The sequence below is a fragment of the Hippoglossus stenolepis genome, chromosome 21, assembly GCF_022539355.2.
Source record: "Hippoglossus stenolepis isolate QCI-W04-F060 chromosome 21, HSTE1.2, whole genome shotgun sequence".
Lineage (NCBI taxonomy): Eukaryota > Metazoa > Chordata > Actinopteri > Pleuronectiformes > Pleuronectidae > Hippoglossus > Hippoglossus stenolepis.
This window is the reverse complement of record NC_061503.1, coordinates 11,703,772-11,724,375: the sequence shown is the minus strand read 5'-3', so window position 1 is coordinate 11,724,375 and position 20,604 is coordinate 11,703,772. Positions and strand designations below refer to the sequence as shown.

Here is a 20,604-nt window from a genome sequence, read left to right as displayed (position 1 = left end):
CACTTGGAGAGCCTTCATGTCGTCCATCTTTATATACAGTCTAAGGTGTGTTATGAAACACTGTGACACTGGTCTAACACCTTTTATCACACTGAAATTGCCTAATCCTGTCTTTAAGATAAGATTAAATAAGATTTAATTATTTAAAACATAAAATAATGTGTCTGAAAACACCATTAACCAGTTCAGATAAACGCTTCAAATACAACTAAGCAGCTGACAGATTTCGCCCGACAGTGATTTTACTGGTAAAACATCACATCAATCATTACCAGAAGTGAACTGAGCGTCACGAAAAAGATCTGAAGCTGTAGAAGGAGAAAGTTTAGTTTGAAGCTGTTATTACTACAGACATTCAAATCTGTGATAAACACATTTAATCTGTTCACCTTGAGTAAGCCCTGAAGCCCAAATGAGAAAAAGTCTTTCCGCCTTGTTTTATTTCTGACTTAATGACTTGGGGAAGGATTTGATACACTCCTTGTCTCACTCTTGGCTTAATGACAAGAGGAAGGATTTGATACACATGGGTGTCTCTGGGTTTGACGTCCCTTAAATAATCTGTGTGTGGCTCTGCAGCATTGGACAATAACTCTACGAGGGAGATCACAGGGATGCCCTATTTCTTCGCGAAGAGGTTGGTTATTTGTGCTGCGTCTTTAGACTTCTGTTTGTTCAGCTCCCCGGGAGAGGCTGTTTCCTGTCCGTGCTTTCAGTGAGACACGAGCACGTCTTCATTGAGAGGAGCGTCAGGTCACAGGCCAGACGCTGAGATACGGCGTTGAATAACAATCCTGAAAAGCAAATCCTGAAACTGGGACACAAATTGGGTCTGGAACGTGTCCAGGCTACATTTTATTGTTCTTCCAAACACCGGAGAGATAGAAGAAGTTTGCAGCTTGGCCTTTCACTCAGGAAACCTATCCTCTGCCTGCCCTCTGTCCAGGGAAAAGGCCAGATTAAAGAGTGTGTATGCACATATGTGTGTTTGTCTTGCAGCACAAAAGATTCCAAAAGTTAGATAGCCAACCCCTCGAGGCCCCGTATTCTGAAGGCTAAACATCATCATGAGCAGGGAGAAAAACCCAAGTGCACGCAACCAAGACAATCCTCTACCCCACTGACAAGCCCCAGGCCTCCTTTCACCGACCCTGCAGTCCATTAGAAAAGGAAACAAGGATGGAGAGCAGGCTGCCTGCTCGGCTTGCGATTCATCTTGATATGCCTGGAGGCCCTTCATTCAAAGCCACAAAGCAGCAAGAGCTGTAAGACCAGCTTGGTGAGGAGCGGTTCCATACCCAGTGGTCAAAGCTCAAGCACCGTCCCTCTAGTCGAGACGAAGTCAAGCCTCAGTGCTTTTCTCCCCCAACGGAGGCATGAAACTAAAGGAATGGATGCCTTAGCTTGTGTAAGAAAAATGAATGACTACACACATGAAAAGGTAAATGGATGTGTGTATGGCCAGTGTTGCACAGGAGGGAAATCCGCACCAAAGTTTAAGGTTCAATATTCACACGTTGGATTTCAGATAAAATGACTGATGAAAATTTTGAGAACAGCACTGTTATTGTTTAAAGTTTAAAGGCATATTTTCGTTTTTCACATCTTCTATGTGAAAAATAGTCTTTGCTATGTCTATACTGAGGCTCATATTTGGCCTATTGTCAAATATATTATATAATATATATATACCTATTGACCATTGTGTTAAGAGATAATTTGATCCTAAAGCTGGAAAATTATAAACGTTTTAGAAAATTCCTCCTATCTCTTGTGAAAATACATCTTTTGTCATGTGGCTGAATAGTTTCGATGCTTGAAATTGGTTCAACCATGTTCACAAAAGCATTACTAGTATTATATAACATTTGCACTGTAGGGAACTGGATCTCTAAGGGGTGGGGGAGTCAGGTACCTGGATGAAAGCCTGAAGTTACCAAAGGATGGGTTGCAGGATCATTTCAGAGCCACATCAGATTCAGTCAGGTAGTTTTTCATGGTATCGTCAGAGAAGATACAGCATCTGTGACTTTGATCAGATCTGTTATCCTCTCCAACATCCTCTGACGCAGAACCCTATTGTAAGATTTATATGTTTGGCTTTGAAGAATGAAGTCGGACTACTCGTTGAGGAAGTGTTGTAATATCAACATGAACTTGGAGCTTTTTTCACTGTTGGTTTCTCCGACTCTAACCACAGAGGAATACAGCAGTTAAAGGCCGGGTAGGCCTGCTCTTTCTGAGAAGCATTTTTTTGTTGGATCCCTTGAAATCCTCTTTACATCCCCGTAGCAATGAATAAATGAAAAGCTCTGACAACAGTGGAAACCCAAGGGTTGTAAAAGGTCATCCCATCATTCTATTGGTCCCAGGTGAAATGACTGAATGGACGACCTGCCTGTCAACGCATCTATCTTTCCTGTCAGATTCTTCTGCAACTCCAGACAGTATTACAGCATCTTTGGTAAAATCCGAACTTCCATAGCCTCAGTCAGGCTGTAGTCAGGCACTGAGTGATGCTCGTTCATGTGTTTTCATGGTGTGGATTTGGAGGGAGGTTTGAATTTGTATATTCTTGCTGGTTTCTTCAGTACCACCTACCCTGCCTTTAAAGAAGACATATTGTGCTGTTCAGTTATTCCCTTTCCTCTAATTTGTTGTTTAGGTTTTTTTCTGTATGAATTCATTCTGTCCTAAAACACCTCGTCAGTAGCGCATCTGAATAATATACGCCTAGCAGCTAGTCTGGCACCCCGCCTAACACAGCCAGGTAAAGCGAGAGCAGATGCTGACATTTCCTTCACGTTGGAAGTTGTTGACCAATCACAACAGACTGGGCCAACCGGCCAATCAGAGCAGACTGGGCTTTATCGGGAGGGAGGCCTTAATGAGACAGGAGCTAAAACCAAGTGTTTCAGACAGAGGCTGAAAAGAGGAGCTGCAGCAATGGACAGTTTGAGGAAAGTGATGTGTTTTTTGAACATTAGGGCATGTAAAACATTTAAGTTTTAACCCAAACTTTAATTATGAAATATGAAGCAGGACTTTTACACGTCTCCTTTCCTGATTAAAAATACATTTACTTCAAAAATGATAGCAACTCTTCCTTGTTATCTAAAGCACTTGGATGACTAAGGAGCTGCTTTCCTATCTAGTCTTATTTTGTAATTTTATGTCCACTACCCTACTCTCTCTCTCTCTCTCTCTCTCTCTCTCTCTCTATACGAGCTGTGACTATTTGAGAGGGAGGGCAGGGTCTTGAGGGAAAGCATTGCTTAAATGTGAAATGAAGAAATGATGCTGTCAAAATGAAAGACGATGATATTGAATGAAGATAGGAATCTGAAGAAAGAGCAGTACATGGGTGCATTACAGTGGCAGCATTTTTCACAAGGAGAGGGCCTTGGTTTTTCAGGCAGCCATCTTTTGAACCATAATCTGGAGTGCCAGTTGACGCGGTCGTGAGGTTGCTCAAGGCAGCGGCTGCCCTTTCCCTCCCAACAACAGGCTGCTTTTACAGGGTGTCCAGGGATGTTGTAGGAGTATCTGAGCCCTGATGTCTTCTGCAGTCCTTAATGTCAAGGAGCAGACACACCAAAGAATTGGCTTGCAAACACTTTGTGTAGCACGAGGAGTAGTTTTCATCAGGTTGCAGGCTTTTTCGAAATGTACCGAGTGCTGCTGACACTGCACAGAGCAATTCATTAGAAGAAGACATCCATTCTTAGCAGCCGTCATCTTCTCAGATATTGATTAGAAAATGTGTCTCTGTTAAAGTCATAAAATTAACAGTATTAACAAAACTTGGACAAATTAAGATGGAGGAGCAGATGGGTCAGATGCATTCACAATAAAACTCACTGACACCAGCATCTGCCCTTATCACCAAAAGCTCTCGAATCAAAGTCGAAATCCAACTCGACATCTTTGTTGGCGTCTTCTCCACGTATGGCACTTTGTATTCTTTCAGTTTTTCAGTGTAGTTTTTAGACAGTCTTGTGTGACACAGCATCACGCACATTTTTGCTGAGAGTTTAAATGCGTATTCACATCCGTTTGTGTCATCGGGCTTGAATTTGCAGCTATTTGCACTCTTGCATTGACCTTGTATGCAGCCAGGTCACGTTTGGTCTGTAAAATATCAAAGTCTGCAGGCCTGCCTGCGGACAGATTTTGTCCTGCCCCACTTGACATCTGAGTACTCATGTAAAAGAGCAGTTATGACTACTGAGCTCTCCTGGGTCGGAACGTCAACATGTTGATTGGCGTTGCGGCTGCTGCGATCACATCATGAGACGATATCTAGTTTCAATCTGTTTGCTATCAAATGTTCATGTACTCCAGCCTCTCTTGGCAACCTCTGCTCCCCTCTATTACACAGCGGGGGTGATGTGAGTTCAGACACGCTGAGAGCATGTCCTCCTATAACGTAGAAATCGCCGTGTTCAGCTGTGCAGCACACCTCATCTGCGCTTGTTGCCAGCAATATTTATTGACAGAGACCTGAGAAAAAACTAATGAATCTGCGGGTTTCACTCAGAATCATTTCACTGTGGGGCCACGTTTTTTTTCTCCCCTTCCACAGATGCCGGCTGTGTTTGAACAACTGGATTCCATCAGCAGCACGCAGACGGTCTGCCAGCAGCCTCAGACATGAGCCTTCACTTCATGTCAGCACAGCAGGTTCAGTTCTGGCTTTGTTGCACGGATCCGCGGAGCGAAACCCAATCGACGACACACATCCTCCCCACGTGCTCATCGGGATTTGTCACATCGAGCTCCGATTGATATTTAATGAGATAGTATTTCCACCTATCACAGATTGGTGTCAGAATCAACAGACGATGGGAAAAAAAGTCATTACACCTTGTTTTCCAGACTTGCTGAAAGCGTCGAGAGTAAATTCTGACAGATTGGTGTTTGGAGTGCTCACAGGTTTGTTTGAGTAAAGTCTCTCCATCACGCTCAAGCTCATTAGAGGGCTCTAGATTGCACCCCTCCATCGTCACTGTTTGTTCCTCTTGGCTCTGGGGCCCGAGCTCGGCTTCACGTTTAATGCCGCTGGACAACGATGACAGCCAGGCCGAATGAGGATCGTGTGGGTGAGGCATGGGAACGTGAGGTGTTTTTTCCCCCACCTGCGGCTGAAAGGTTCAGCCGCAAATTAAATGAAATGTTCTTCCTGTAAGAGGAGCGTAATTCCCTGCTATACATGGGTGAAAATTTGACAATCTGCAAGTCAGCTTTGCAAAATCCCCACCTGTGCAGAGCAGGAATGTTATTCGACAGAAAGACTGAGTGTGATTTCCCATCAAAATATTTTCAAAGTAGGTAAGCCATAAAATTGCGGTCGCTGGTGTTGAAAGCTTTGTCCCACAGTCTGCAGGTGGAATTTACATATATTAAGCATGGAAAAACAAGTGGGATTCATGGCTGACTCCGGCATAAAAGCCCATCCGCGCTCTTCCTCTCCCCCCTTTGCTTCCCTCTCCCTCTTTCCCTCCATCACACAGACAGCGTTGCTTGTTCCTGGTTGCTCATGTGTGGCAGCAGCACTGGATAGAAAACATATTGCTCCATCAATCACGACCCATTCTTCTCAGCAACACACTCGATTCGGTGGCTGTCTGAGGCCGGGGCCACGTTCACCCAGCCCTTGCTTAACAAAAAATGCGAAGATGACAAATATTCCTCTGAACAGATCCAGAGCTACGTCTCTGTCAACGTGTACCTATTCCGATTCCACCCCCCCACCATCCCTGCCACTCCCAGACTGGCACTGTTTTGATGGTATCTTACTACAGAGAGCGGGAGTGTGTGCTGCATTCAAACACAGCCTCCTTCTCCCCTGTGTTATACCGATAGATCAAATGAAAAGATAGAGGGAGGAGAAGGAGGAAGATGTCACTTTTCATCAATGTCTGGCTGATGTATTCAGGAATTTCTGTCTTTCAAGTCTTTTGTTTCAGCACACACAAAGACCAAAGCACACAGAGCACTGCCATACCCGCGCTGCAGCCGTGCTAAGAGAACGACTTCCACTGTCGCCATTCCCCGGTTATATGTTCCACACAGCTTTGGCCACACGGCCCCAGTTGCAGCCCCCCCGGGCAGCGGGTACGACGCTGCCGTTTCTACTCCAGAAAGCGCTCAGTTCCGAGCTAAGGCCGAGTATGAATGGAGCGACACTTACTCGTTTTTCTCCAGAGCCAGGAGCAGCTGCACACCTTCCGCTTCAATCAGGAGCTCCAGTGATGCAGGGTGACTCTGAAGAGAGAACAGACAGGAGCGGGGATGAGAAAAATGGCCTCTGGACTTGATCGAGGAAGGTGCCATCGAACTGTTGAGTCTAAATTTCAGTAAATTAATTTATTTGTGGCATTAAAATGCAAAACGGCAAACAGCTGTTTTATTCAAATCCTGATGAGGCTTTGACTGAGCCACCCAGCACTGAGAGCAAACTGTTTCAATTGATGGGAGCAGTTGGAAATCCCTGTGAAGCTACTTTGCATCTTAGAACAAGAGCGGAGAGGATTATCTTATGTTTCTATTCCATTTGACATTAATCCCGCTGAAAGCCACGCGTCCTCGCACCCCTGCGTTTACAACACCGAGAGGGACCGCGTGTCTCTGCTGCAGTCGGATGAAGTGGAGCCGAGACGTACATCACTCCCACACACACACACACACGTCAACACGTAACCTCTCTCCCACTGCGTGTTGCACTCTCACTCAGGTACACAAATGCGAAATAGAAAATTCCTCCTGTCTCACATTCTACATATAGCTGGGCTGACACACACACACACACACACACACACACACACACACACACACACACACACACACACACACACACACACACACACACACACACACACACACACACACACACACACACACACACACACACACACACACACACAGTTCAATCTGGGTCAACCGTGGCAAAGAGCTGCTCTTGGTTATCCATCTCTTCATGAGGAGAAGAATGTCGAGTGGATCATAAGGGGATGTGGAAGCAGAACACTTTATGCAGTATCATTGCACAAACCAAGTGGGACTAAAACCTCCCGCTATCTCCCGCTCACACATGCTTTCCACGTGCACGCTCTCACCTCTCCCACGCTGCATAACGTTTGGGACAATTGCTCGGAAAATACACAAAGCCCACTGCATGTTTGGGGGCTGTTGTTTAAGCAGTAACATATTCAAACGATCATTTAATTTCACCTCCATTGAAGTTATTCTGGGGGTTTTTTTTCTCTAGGTAATGAGATCCCAAACAAACCTTGTGGCACCGTGACGGTTTGGTTAAGCCAGAACAAATTAATCCACAAATGAATTGCAACGCGGAAACTCGAGCTGTGTTTTTAAGTCTCTTTGGCAGCCGCGGATTCTGTTTTTTTTATAAAGTCTGGGATTATAACACCCAAACAGAGCCAAGGATCCCAAACATTTCGTTAATGTTCCAGTGTGCACGTGGTGTTTTCTTCCTCTCTGAGATACTGTACAGCTGTCTGTGCATGAAATGTGCTGGAGTGAACACAAACAGGCACCGGGCTGCTATCTCCGCCCGCCTGTATGTTTCCCTGCACACTTTAACTCAGCAGACACGTAGTGCTGACACATGAGCAGGATCCATTATTTAAATACTTAGACGCACGGTGAAGTTTAAAGATGAAGATGAAGACTGCCGACAGCTGATTAGATACACAGCGGGTCGGTCTAAAATCGAGATGCAAAGTAAAACAAGTCTAATCTTGCATTTAATTTGGTTTTGGAGATTTTATCCACTTTAAAATGTTTATGCAACAGGTTTAACAGTAAACCCTGATTTTCACAGATTTGAGAATTACCCCTGGCTGTTACAGGCTTACTGATTTTTTTATTCTATTCTCAGAGCCGTTGCCAAAGTGGGGCCAGAATATTTTTTAATTTTGCCCTGAGGCTTCTGTTGGACAAATGGCCATAGGGTCTTTGAAATCAAAATTTCTCATTCCTTTTTGGAACATTAATGTGTTCAACAAACTCCACGGGGATTTGCCCCGTTCGATAATGAAACACGAGCTCTTTTCAGACATCGCAGAGAACTCACGAAAAAGTTTTGGGGAGTTTTGCCTTTCAAATACGAACAACGCCGAACATGTTCACAATCACAGGAAAATGTCTGGAACATTCAGGAGAGGGGCGGCGCCTGAGTGGAACATACAGGAAGCAGGACACGTATAGATTCCGCTGTGGTAATCACATATCTATATTTACAGCCCATCAACACTGGCGTCTGCCCTTAAAGCCAAAAGGATCTCGCCGGCATCTACAGGACATCAACATCTTCTGCGACACCTCTTTTTCATCCTGAGAGATTTGTATTCTTCCTGTTTCGTATCCGTTGTTTGTTAGAGACGACACTGAGTTTTCTGGACACTTTCCTGCTGTATTTCCACATGGGCTCATTCTGACATTTTTCAGACATTTTCCAGGGGCTGGCGGGAAAGGTTACGTTCCCTCATACAGTCTCTCTGGAAAAATTCAGGAAAATGTCCGGGCTTAAGTGCATGTTTTTAAGAGATACAAATTTTAACATAAGGGTCCTGCTACAGCAAAATAAATGTTTAAAGCTGACAGCGCTAACCCAAAAGTGAAGAGGTCGTCTGCTGGGGACTGTGAATATATGAATTTAAAAGAAGGAGCAGAGCAAACATGAAACTCTGAATGAGTATTGTTCACCTGAGGTTTGAGCGAGCTGATTGGTTTCCAGTCTTGTCCAACCAGCTGAAGAGGTACTGTTGTCCCATAGTGTTTCTGCTTTGCTGTTGGCGTGTGTCGATCAGTCGTGCTAGAAAGATTCCCTGTAAAAACAACAAAAAAAGGACAAATACCACATGAGAATCGGAGGGAACTTCATCCTAAACTCTCTCAGCATCTAGTAAAACCAGACGACGGCCATCTTTGTGGACACGAACAAAGGGAACATTTTCCAAAACCGACTTCTCCCCGACAATAATGAATTCCTCCCCCGCCATTAAAGGCCTGAGCCTGGTGTTCATTAGAAACCCAACCTGACAGTGCAGCTGCCTTGTAATATAAAGCTTGTAATATAAAGTGTCACTTACACAAAATCCAAGTGTGCATTTGATGGATTTTCTGTCACAGCGCACAAATAATACTCTCTGAATGTTTTTGTTTTTCGTAACTGACGATTATTCACGCTGACAGTACGCCATCTCCGATACATCCTCGCCGTTCCCCGAGCATATGTTCACCACCTTCTCGTACGGGCAGAACTCTCTCTCTCCTCCGCCATAAAGGCACGATTACAACACCGCCAATTAGCACTCTGAGACATCAAGCGACGGGGACCGTTGGCCTGTGGCAAAAACTGTAACTGCCCCCCTCTGCCACTCGGGCTGCATAAATCTCAAACGTTCGTCTGGAACAGGGAGTTTTGAGCGAAGAGGAGCTCGGCTGCTGCTGCTGCGATAACTCCGAACACGAGGCTAGTGTCCAGGATGCAGTGCAGGGATTAGACATAGCTTTGGGGCATTGTTCCCAGCGAGCTTTTATCTCCACTCTCTGTGTTCTGACAGGGAGTTAACTGAGCCCTTCGGATGGCAGCAATTCTTGAAGCTCTGGTGTGTTGCCAGTCATTTAAGAACATATCCGTCCCTAAATCCAATACCGAAGTCCCTGAGCCTCCCCGAGTTGGGAGATGAACTGGTGGGGGAAAAAAAACAAAAAAAAACAGCCACCATCCTACAGATAAACCAACCACTTATAAATGAGACGGAGGCGAAAATCTCTCGTAGAAAGTATATCATGAGCGCGCAGAGAGGCAGAATGCAATAGTGAGCCACAGGAGAACACTGCTAACAGGGTTTCAGCAGTAATCAGTTCTCCGCAGCGGGGAAGCCATTTCGGAGCTCGAGTCTCTTACTAAAGCAGCGGGGGTTGTTGGCACCATTTGTTTCAGTGCAAACATCCTAAATCAAATGTTTTACTGTTTTTTTTACTGTTGTTGTTTTCTCCCACTGATTCTCCATCGAGCATTTCCAAACAGCAGGGAAACAGATTTAGTTTAAGGGTGATGTCATTGACTTGTGAGAAGGGATGCGTGTGGTTTTGAACATCATTTATGGTGCGTTTTTTGGAAATTGGAAACTTTGTTCCTTCTTCAATTCCCTTTCAAACACACACAAACACACTCAAGGGGGGGGACGCACTCTTCACTGATTATTATTACCAGCAGATTCAAGGCTCTTCCTTCGGGGGTTCACATCCCTTCAGTTTCTCACATGACTCACGCAGCCAAATTGCTGAGTCTGCTTATTATCCTGCCTTAATAACCCAGGTCAGGCACAGCACTCCCCAGCTGAGCTTTGTTCTGGTTCTCCTCTGAGGAAACCACCACTCTGGAGTTCATCACGCAGCCGCTCCAGCTGATAGCAAAGAGCCAGAGGTGAGCAGCTCAGCGGTCCTCGTCCAGCGCCGGCCCCGGTGATGAGAAGCAGGCTCTGGCAAGGACGGGACGGCGTCGCACACACAACAGCGGGAGAAGCACCCTGTCCTCATTAGTCTTCGAAAAATCACACACACCGTCTGGGGGAGGTGGGCATGCTGAGTAAGGGAACGCATGGAAAGATGGATAAACACAACACATGATGGGGGGAGGCTTTGACAGCGTAAGGTCAAGTCCACATTGAGGTTAGACGATTTATAAAAAGCACACAAAGTTGGAACGGCCATCGCCTCTTTTCTGCGGCATGCTCCGCATCAACTTTGAAGATGAGGTTCACAGCCGCACCGCATTTGGTTCCCTGACTTCAAAGTCAGCAAGTGAATAACCATTTTGTTAATGTAATGTGCTATGCGCTTTAATTCCCACTTATAAATGGCATTATATTAGTGGAAACAGTCTGCAGGCTCATTTCTTTTCCACATGCTTGGGAGAGACCTTCAGTGAAGTCGTTGCGTGGCGAGGCAGTGGTGTGTGTGTGCGTGTGGCTTTTGTTAGCTAGACTGTTATAAGGGCTACCAGGGGCACTAAGGGAGTGGTAAAAGTGGGGAGCAGAACGTTAAGGCTTATTTATATGTTCAATAAAGCAGAGTGTAAACAGAAGGGTTAATAAAGCGGAGTTCTGGCCACGATCAGCTCCCTTTAGGTTCCAGGGTACATAAGGAGAGCTTGTGCCATTTATATTGCCTCGGTAAAGCCAATGCTTGTTGGGAGGATTGTATGTCTGCGTACGTGTGAATGTAACTGAGTGTGTGTTTGTTTGACGGTGGGTGACTGAAATGTGATACAGACCAATGACTGAATAAAGCAATGTTGTTACGAAACAAAAAGCAATTATGTGCTCCGTGTGTTCAGTCATGGTTTTGTTGTTATACACACTGTAACACTTTATATGATTGGTGTGGTGCAGCATGTACACGCTAGGCATGTATTGAGTGGATTTGATATGGGAATTTTAGATGTCGAAGTCAGTGGTTCCCAGCTTGGGGATTGGGACCTCCAAAGAAGTTGCAAGATAAATCTGCAGGGTTGCAAGTTGAAGGAAGTTGACGGCGGCACAATGGTGCTGTGGTTAGCACTGAAATCTCACATCAGGGAGGTTCGCATGTTCTCCAGGTACTCAGGCTTCCTCCCACAATCTGTAAGTGTGAACATGAGTGTGAATGGCCGTTTGTCTCTGGTGACCAGGGTGTGCCCCGTCTCTCGCCTCATGTCAGCTGGGATCGGTTATGGCTCCCATGGCTGACCCACAGAGGATAAGTGGTATAGATAATGGATGGATGGAAATACAGGTTAAGGTTAGAACCTGTGGTCTAGGGTTAGGGTTAGGGTTAGACTACCCATCTCTTTGAAGGCAGTCTTGACCTGAAGAGTGGGATTTTGTATCACACATTCATGGAAAGCACTGATTTGGTGACATGTTGGTCAGTAAGGTCTACTAGAACAGATGCCACTTCAATGTCTATGCCAAAGTTTTTGCCAGGTTTGAACTCAACATCTACCCAGGCTCTCTGACGTGAAACCAAGAATCAGTGCTTTCTGGGGCAGTGAGTGTGCAGTTCCTGATGATATTTCACAGTGAATCATTTCCTGGTTTTATCAAAGTTCCCAAAATTAATGCATTTTCCCCGGGCTGTGAGCTGTCGGTCCCAGGGAACAGATGAACTTCCTCAGGTCTGCGCAGATCTCAACACATCCTTTCTCACCGCCCCTTGCACGACTCCGGTCCTTCTCTTCCCCTCAACGCTCTGTTCCTCCCAAACAAATCAACAACTGTTCAGCTTTATTAAGCCCCAGAGCCTGCTTTCTCACACACCGACCGCAACTCACTCCTTGACAGGCATCCATGAAATAATGTATTCATAACAGTCTTTGCTTTTCCAACACAAATGCCACGCTGTTCTTTTCATGTGCAGGTTTGATGAGGCCGTGCCCCCGCATGTGTGCGGGTCCTCCCTAGGATGCGACACACGCTGCACATGTGTGCATGCATCAATAAAGAGCACGCGTAATCACAGTCAGCCCCTGTGCGATGGCTGGCACAATAAAAACACACAAGGACACACTCCAAAGTCACTTTCACAGTAATTCCCTCCAATCTTGAAAATATGTGGTATTGAAAACGAAAAACAATGCCTTTGGCAGCTTGAAAAAGAGACTCGACATGCAAAATTCCTGGTATGGTACAAATACAAGTGCGGAGGAGACACTTGAGACAACTCCAGCATTGTTTGACATGTATGGACACTTAATACTTACTAGTCAAACTTGTGGGAAGAAATGCGCTTGAAATAAGAGCATGTGGAATAAATTAGGAAAGGGTGATGAGCTTAACTTGGACTGTTTCAACTGAGACAAAACACAAGTCTTTCCCTGGTTTCCACATGGAGGCTGGTTCTTCAAAAAGATGAATATTTCTGCATCGAGCACATGTATCCAGAGATATTTTTATCCAGATGCAGTGGATGGCTCTAATCGGAGCACCGACTGAGCTGGAGACATGATCCAGCAAAAGTTTCTGAGCCAAAAGTTGGTTCTGACGTCAGCACACGGGGAAACTTGGTGAAAGCGTATGGCCATTGTTCATCTAATAAAGGGTGATTGACAGGCATTTCACGAACTCAATTTATCCCCAATCAGCGCGGGTAAATTATGCTAATTCAAACAGAATGGTGATTGGGAATAGAATGATGAATGATACATTGAGAGGAAGAGCCATCAAGCAGACAGTCTTTCAATAATGACCTTGAGGACAAAAGCAATGAACTCCGCAACCTCTCTTTATCGCTGCCTCTTCTTCATCTTCTCGACATCTGTGACTGATCATTAATGGCTATCATTTTTAAATCAATAAAATATAAAGTGTGATGTTGTCAAAGTTTGTTTTGATCAATCAACAGCATGAATTACGTCATTAATTGAGGATACAAATGTTACAACATTGGTGGTTTTGTGTCTCAATAGTAAGGATTTGATACATTCTCATAGTGTAAGTCAGTAAATGTCTGTTGGCCCAAGGGCTCTGGAAACCTGTGATCACACACTTAGTGTTTTACTCCATTGCTGCTTTCTATAGCCGTGTGCATCGCTATTTACGACATGCTCACTTGTGCTTTGATCCATAAAGTTATCATCATCCAAGTCAGACCTCGTAGTTCCAGCTACAGTTGTGCAGGTACACACAAGTGACATGCAATGCACTTCTCTCTCACGCAAGAACCTGTCTTTCACCCTTTAGTCTGTATACCTGTCCCTTGGAATCTGTTGCATGTGTGTGTGCACAACAATACATTTTGAGGGAAACACTGCAGAGAAAGTAAAACTAAATTCCTGAATCCCCCATTTATTCGGATCTGCACCAAAATTGAATAGTTTCTTCTGTGACTTATATCGCATCCTTCCACCAAGTTTCATGATAATCCGTCTGGTAGTTTTAGCGTAATCCTGCTAACTATCAGACAAACAAAACGAAAACATAACCTCCTCGTCGGAGGTCATAAAAAGGCAGCAAATTTGAGAAGCAGGTCTCAATGACTTGTTCACCTCACCGACCAATCTTCGCCTCGCTCCCTGTAATTTGTCACATCAGCTGTAATGCAGGGTTCACAGGGATTACAGAGCAAAGGTGAAAAGTGCCTGGTAATCTTTGCTTGACTCCACAGTAAACATTGGACCCAGTTGGGGGGGGATATTATGTCAACGCCCCGAGGGGTTCCACTGGGAAGCAGAAAAAACCTGAAGGTGACATCATGGTCACAGGCATCTGCACCGACTGGAGAGAGGGTGTACTTACATTAAATCTAATAAGGTAGCCGTGTGTCAACAGTCACAGCAATGAGGTTTGTTAATAGTTAGATTTATGGCTGGATGTTGAATTTTAGAGGATATTTAGGGTCATAGTGAAGCCATTTAACACTGAACTCCCTCTGCTGGTAAAGAGCCCTTTTGTTCTCTCTCTCTCTTTCTGTCTCTATCTCTCTGCCCCCACCTTGTACCCTAAACTCATTTACGGTCACACAAGCCTGGTGTCAGGACATAATTACTCAGAGGGAAATAGATGGTCCTTGTAGCTAAAATTCCCCCTGGCTCAGCAGGAGGTTAAGGTTGTCCAAGAAAACCAGTGCTGTTACGCCTCCGGTGGGTGACACCGTTACGAGCCACCCCCACTACCCTCAGCTGCAAAGGCTGTGCTCGCTGCCTGGCGTGGAGCCCATGCGCCTCAGCAACAAAAGGTCAGAGACGGAGAGAGCTTCGGGAGCGGAGCTGTGTGCGAAAGCTTGGAACTCCTCTCGGTCATGGGAAGCACATGTCTGGCGCACATTCAACGCACAAAAAAAAACAGCAAAAAAAACCCCAACTCAAAACAAAAACCTGGAGCCTCAGATAGATGGAAAGAAAGAAAAGCGGGAGCAGCTGCGATCTCATCACACAGCTCCATGTTATCATAAGCTGTTTTGAGAGAGGAACTCTGGAAAAATGTCCAGAAAATTGGGTCCTGATTGTCCGTGTCAGACGTTTCCACAAAAACAGTAACGTTCGGGAAAAGTCAGGCAAGGGATGGAGCCTGGGTAGAGCAAGCAGGAGGCAGGACATGATGTTTGAATTCTGCTGCGGTGAAAGCAACACATCTTTTGTCATCCCTTCAACTTGTTTGAGAATTTCACAGTGAATTTTACTGCTGTGTTCTCGCAGGGGCTCACTCTGACATTTTCCAGACATTTGACAGAGGGCCTAACTGGAAAACTTGTCTGGAGCAACTTACTCAGACTTTTGTATTGTTACATACAGCCCTTGTCTGGAAAATGTCTGGACTCCAGTGAGACCGTGTCATTAGCTCAGACTGACATTACTAACAATAGTGAAACTGACTCAGTTACAAAAAACTATGCAAGTGTAATTTTGATAACTAAATTCATTTCTTCAAGTTATTCACTAAGCAACAGTGATAATCGTTTTCTGGCTGTGCAAACAAATAAATCCTGTGAGGTGCCTCTTCATTTAATAATTTGTGCTCTTAAATTAGTAATTTAATAATTGTTTTTCTCAAAATGGTAATATGGGAGCACTAATGAGTTTTTTCCTCCAGGACGATGCAGGGATTTTGCTCATTTGTTTCATCCTTGTAAATGAAACGTCTCATGATCCGACAGCCTGAGCTCTTAATATATAAAAATGAAGAAATGCTCTTTTCACGGCACGTTTGACAACCTGAAAATGAGCAGCCAAAACTTTCTGGATCAGTCGATGTTTTACTTGAAACCTTCTTCTACGTGTCGCTATTTGACTTTAAAAATACATCCCAGCTCCGCCTGTTGGACATAACTCAGACAGACTCAGACAAAGCAACTGGCAGCAGCACAACGTGGGCCAATTTGTTAGCAACTCACCCAGGTAGGAGGTGACCTGTCTTGTTACTGTTCACACGTCTGACTATTAGGAAACATATTGCTGGCATGTCCCTCCTCCGAGCAGAATACGGAGGTGAAGTCTTGGCAGATGGTGTGTGCCAGGCTGGAGGATAGATCATCTGGAGCTAAGACATATTCCTGTGTTTCAAATCCCAGTGGAGGACAATGAATGCATGTACACATGGAATCTAGTCAAACCGGGGAATGTTTCCCTTAGCACCCACAGTGCGGAACAGTTGATCTGGAATTGCAATTGGTTCCCATTCTATTGAAAATCCTAATGCTTCATGCCACCTACACTTTATTGGCATTAGGCTACTGTGTATTAGACGCTGCCAGAATCTAGACCTTGGAGAAACACAAATAGAAAGACACTGAAATTCTATTTATTATCATTATTAACATCTGGTGACACACATTGTCCATGTTAATGTATTTATCTTTTTTAAGATAGTTATACAATTCAGTTTGAGAGAGAGAAGAGATTAAGTGTAAATATTAAAGAAATGGACTTAAACAGCACAAATCATAACTTTTATATTGACAATGGATCAAATGACAACATGTTACATGTGTTATGTATTAAGCTAAAGTGAATTGGTGCTTCCCAATTCAGGGGACACATCCTTTGACGGCTCCTTCTTAACGTCCCTCCATTCCTCAACAACAACAGATCCATTGGGCGGATCCTTTTTGGTACAATCTATCCCATGATTCACTGCAAGTTGGTGACGAATCTAACGAGCCAGCTATGTGGGTAGATGAGCTGCATCAACTGCAGTGACTTAAGTGCCCAACAATACGATGGTAGGGGCCGGATTAAAGTTACTTTCCACCACTGTCTTTGAGCAAATTAAAAGACAAGCCTTAATTCTTGTGACTTGGTGGAGACCAAACCAGAACAAAAAGAAGAAAGCAAAGTTGGGCTTTACCATCATAAGGGAGTCAGAAACATGTGTTCAAATGCATGTTTATGTTGCTGCTAGAACAACCGTCTTAGTCCATGACAACTGTAAAAGTCACGTATTGACTCATCACAGCCAAAAGCACAGGTCGATTAAAGATTCCATCATACAGAGAACTGCTCGTCTAAAGGGCACAGTTATTATAAATGTTATTAATTACACCTGCAGTGTCAAGTGAAAAGGTTTGTGCTGAATAAAGATTGTATTTTTTCCTATTGTTGTACAGAACGGGTTCGTAAAGTGTCAATGCTTTCTTTTGTGAAACGCTGATGGGATGGAACTTTAACCAACCCAGACAGATTGGACACTGACAACAGATCTCTGAGCCAACTGGGCCGTCTGACCAGAGCGGAGGAAAGACGCTCGGGGGGGGAGAGGCATGCAGAGCTAAACTATGACCCGGGTTGTCTAGGGTGTGATAGTCCATTGAGAAACTCCAGAGGCAGCATCAGGTTTCAACTGGTGCGTTAAGAGTTTTTGCTAGGGAGGTCAGATGAGTCCAACGGCTTCGGGGAAATGAATGCAGCACATGTGGGGTCAGGACTCCAGAGTAAAGTCCAGCTACCCCCCCACCTATATAAATATCACCACTGCGGAACGGCAACTGGTTGATCAATCGGTCTTAATGCACAACCATCACACTGGCCGACTCTTCTTACCGGCCTGAGGGTCTTAAATATCCTGAACAAGTCATCTGGATGATCTGCATCCATTCACACTGAAGAGACACTAAATGCCTTTGACTTGAGATGGGTCACATCGTGGTGATAATGTCTCTCTGGGGGAGGACACTGTTTGCTGAAGGAATGTTTTACTGTAGTCCAAAAATATATTCTCAGCTCAACTTTCATTAGTCGTAGCGCGCAGCACGCAGGCTGCACGCGGCGGCGCTCAGGGCAAAGACAGTCATGTCGGCTGAAGCGGTGCAGCTGGCTAGTAAAACACTGGCCGACAGAGTGCGTCAACCATCGGAGGAAATCCTTCACAAATGATCTCCGGCTAGGACAGGAACATGCACGAGACAAATAGGGAGAGGAACGGCGACAAGAAAGCAAGGAGCGGCGTCATGAAATATGTATGCAGACATGACAACGCATGGAGATCTTTTCTTAGCAGCCTTGGAATCTGACGGCAGAGACAAACGTGCACAGTCTGGAGACAAAGTACAGGCCGCGCTAATGATTCGGACTCATTATGTTTTAACACAAAGTCAGACTACGACTAATTTCTATTTAATAGAACAATAGTTTTGTCTATTACAACAAAAATAAAAGAAATTAATTCTCAGGTTATATATTGCCTGGCCAATACAAAACAGAAAACCACATTTGAAAATGTGAATATTGGGCGTTTGCTTCTTGATTAAACTTCATCAAAATTGTTGCAAATTAAGGTTTTGAACATGGTAATTTCAGCCTTTACATGAATCTAAGGTTCAGAGGTCCACTCAAGCGACCCTCCACCATTTTATCTCAATTAACCCGCATTTCACCCGAGCAGGTGACTGCTCACAGCTGATGGCGGTGTTCGACAAGCCTGGACCCTTGGGGGTAACAGACGCATCACGGCTCAACTTCTGATGGCGCTGATGAACTGTTGATGAATAAATGAACGACTTCCTCGTGCTTCAATCCCAGTTTTACCCACTTGCCCTTGCTGGTAATTAATTCCCATGATTCCACACTGAGTGTCGTGACTGCCAGTGTATTTAGATATCTCTTTTAGGCTGATACCAAACACCACCGCTCACCACTGTTTCTAAAAAAAATTTAAAAAAGTTGTGTGTGGTGTCCTTGTTAAATCTGCACCTGGGGCGAGGAACACATGGCAACTGAGATGTCATGAGCCAGAGCCGCGAGGGAGGCAAAACAGAGAGAGACAAACACACACAGGAACACAAACACACACTGACATCACATTTGCTCACCAGCAGCTCTTTTTAATCAGTTGCTGGGAGGTCATAATAAACACAACCCATCCATACACCAGGTTTCCCGAAAAGCTACTTAGCCCAAGACATCTTACACACTGCTACTTTAAGTTCAACCAACAATGAGACTTTTATTTCACGTTTGCCTGTAAAATTAAGAAAGTGAAGTATGTGTGAAGTGCCTCGAAAAGCTGGAGTATGCTCAAAGCAGCTGTGACGAATGGCTCAAGTGCTCCCGCTGATTACCAAAGAGAGGGGGCATTCAGCATCATCAATTATCCAGCGTCTCCTCTCCTCTGAGGTGCATTCTGGGTGGACTGGCAGATTAAAATGTTGTGTTCATGCACACGGAGCTCTGCTGGAGGGAGTTAGAGGAAGGCGTGAATTCAGAGAGCTTGTTTACACAGGAGATGTTTCATTCTGGCCAGACATGTGTTAAGAGATCTGTACTTTCATAAAACATGATGTACCCATAACAACCAAGGGGGGGGCATGAATGAAGAATAGAATAGAAAGTCTGCAAAATGCAGACAGGTTAATTTCAAGGTGCACATAAATGCTTTTAATTTCCAGATGAAAACATGTCCATGCTCCATCCCTCTGGAATTGTAAAGGAGGAACTTAGACTTAAAACTTCACTGTCTGTTTTTAAATCATCTTTTTCGAAACTTACTTTTACCAAAAGGCTTTTACTTGTTTCCTCCTATTCTTTTTGCCAATCACTTTTAAATGATGTTGTGTTATTTATGTTTTGTCTTGTTAGATTTTGTATAATATCATTAGTTGCCTTTGATTTTATACTAACCTGTCTTTGATGTTTTACTTTCATTTGAAATTTACTGAAGCACTTTGTAATGGCTGTTTTGAGAGGTGCTATTTATTATTATTGTTAAAAAAGGAAGAGAACCATCTATTTACTACTTTTACGCACAGCAGGAAAAGCAAAGAATAAATCTGACACCTTCACTTCTTCTTCATCATCATCATCTCTTACCTTCAGCAGATGTGGAGCGGACGCTGTCACACACCGACAGGGACAGAGCTAAAGCCTGAAGCGCTGTCAAAAGAACAAACTTCAGGCTCCGGGGCTTCATGGTGCCCGGCTGGATGAAGCGTGGACGCGGACTGGCTTGTTCACGGTCTCACTGCGGCGCAGCCATCGCGCACAGGCACAGTCCAACAAACAGCTGATGTGCACGAGAAGCCCCCCCAGTCAAAACCACAAACCGACTTCCTGAAATATGATCGAGCTGCGTGCGCCTTTCGGAAATCCCGAGGAACAGCTGATTCCAGTCCGCGCACTTTCCCCATTCAGAGGCGTCCAGGGCGCAGAGCTGCAGCGCGTGGAAAACAAAGTGTGGGAGTGAGCGGTGATGGACTCACACTGACAGACACACACACACACACACACTGACGGACACACACACCCTTTTACTGTCCTGATCATTCACTGGACTGACATCAATTCAATTCCAGGGCAATCACAGGAGAGAAATGTTGTCTTATGAGTGGAGACCATGTGCTTCACAGGGACGCACCGCGAGGTCCTAACGCCGCCTCCAGCGTCAGCAATTATTAAACTGACAAGAGTCAAGCTGCTTGGAATATACACCACTTCCGGTTAAATGTTTCAAAAATAAATCCCATAATCAGCATTTTTATGCATTTCTGCAACTATGTCAAAGGGAATACAACAAAGAATTGCATTGAAATGGTGTAATATAAGTAACATCTTATGTAGGTCATGTATGCATGTAAATAACATTAATCTAACTCATTGTACCT

General features: G+C 44.6%; 1 protein-coding gene across 2 annotated transcripts in view; it reads right to left on the bottom strand.

Annotated features, from left to right (window-relative positions):
* LOC118100228 (disintegrin and metalloproteinase domain-containing protein 12) overlaps positions 1-20,335 on the bottom strand; it is a 78,932-nt gene extending 58,597 nt beyond the window's left edge. Inside the window, exons 1-3 of one of the 2 annotated variants that reach the window (XM_035145088.2) lie at positions 19,814-20,335; positions 8,731-8,852; positions 6,194-6,267 (exon numbers count right to left, since the gene is read on the bottom strand). In XM_035145088.2, the coding sequence (XP_035000979.1) occupies positions 6,194-6,267; positions 8,731-8,852; positions 19,814-19,913 (296 nt within the window). In that variant the 5' untranslated portion in view covers positions 19,914-20,335. The remainder of the gene's footprint in view (positions 1-6,193; positions 6,268-8,730; positions 8,853-19,813) is intronic. The other variant, XM_035145086.2, reaches the window with a different exon arrangement.
* Positions 20,336-20,604: the final 269 nt, after the last annotated feature.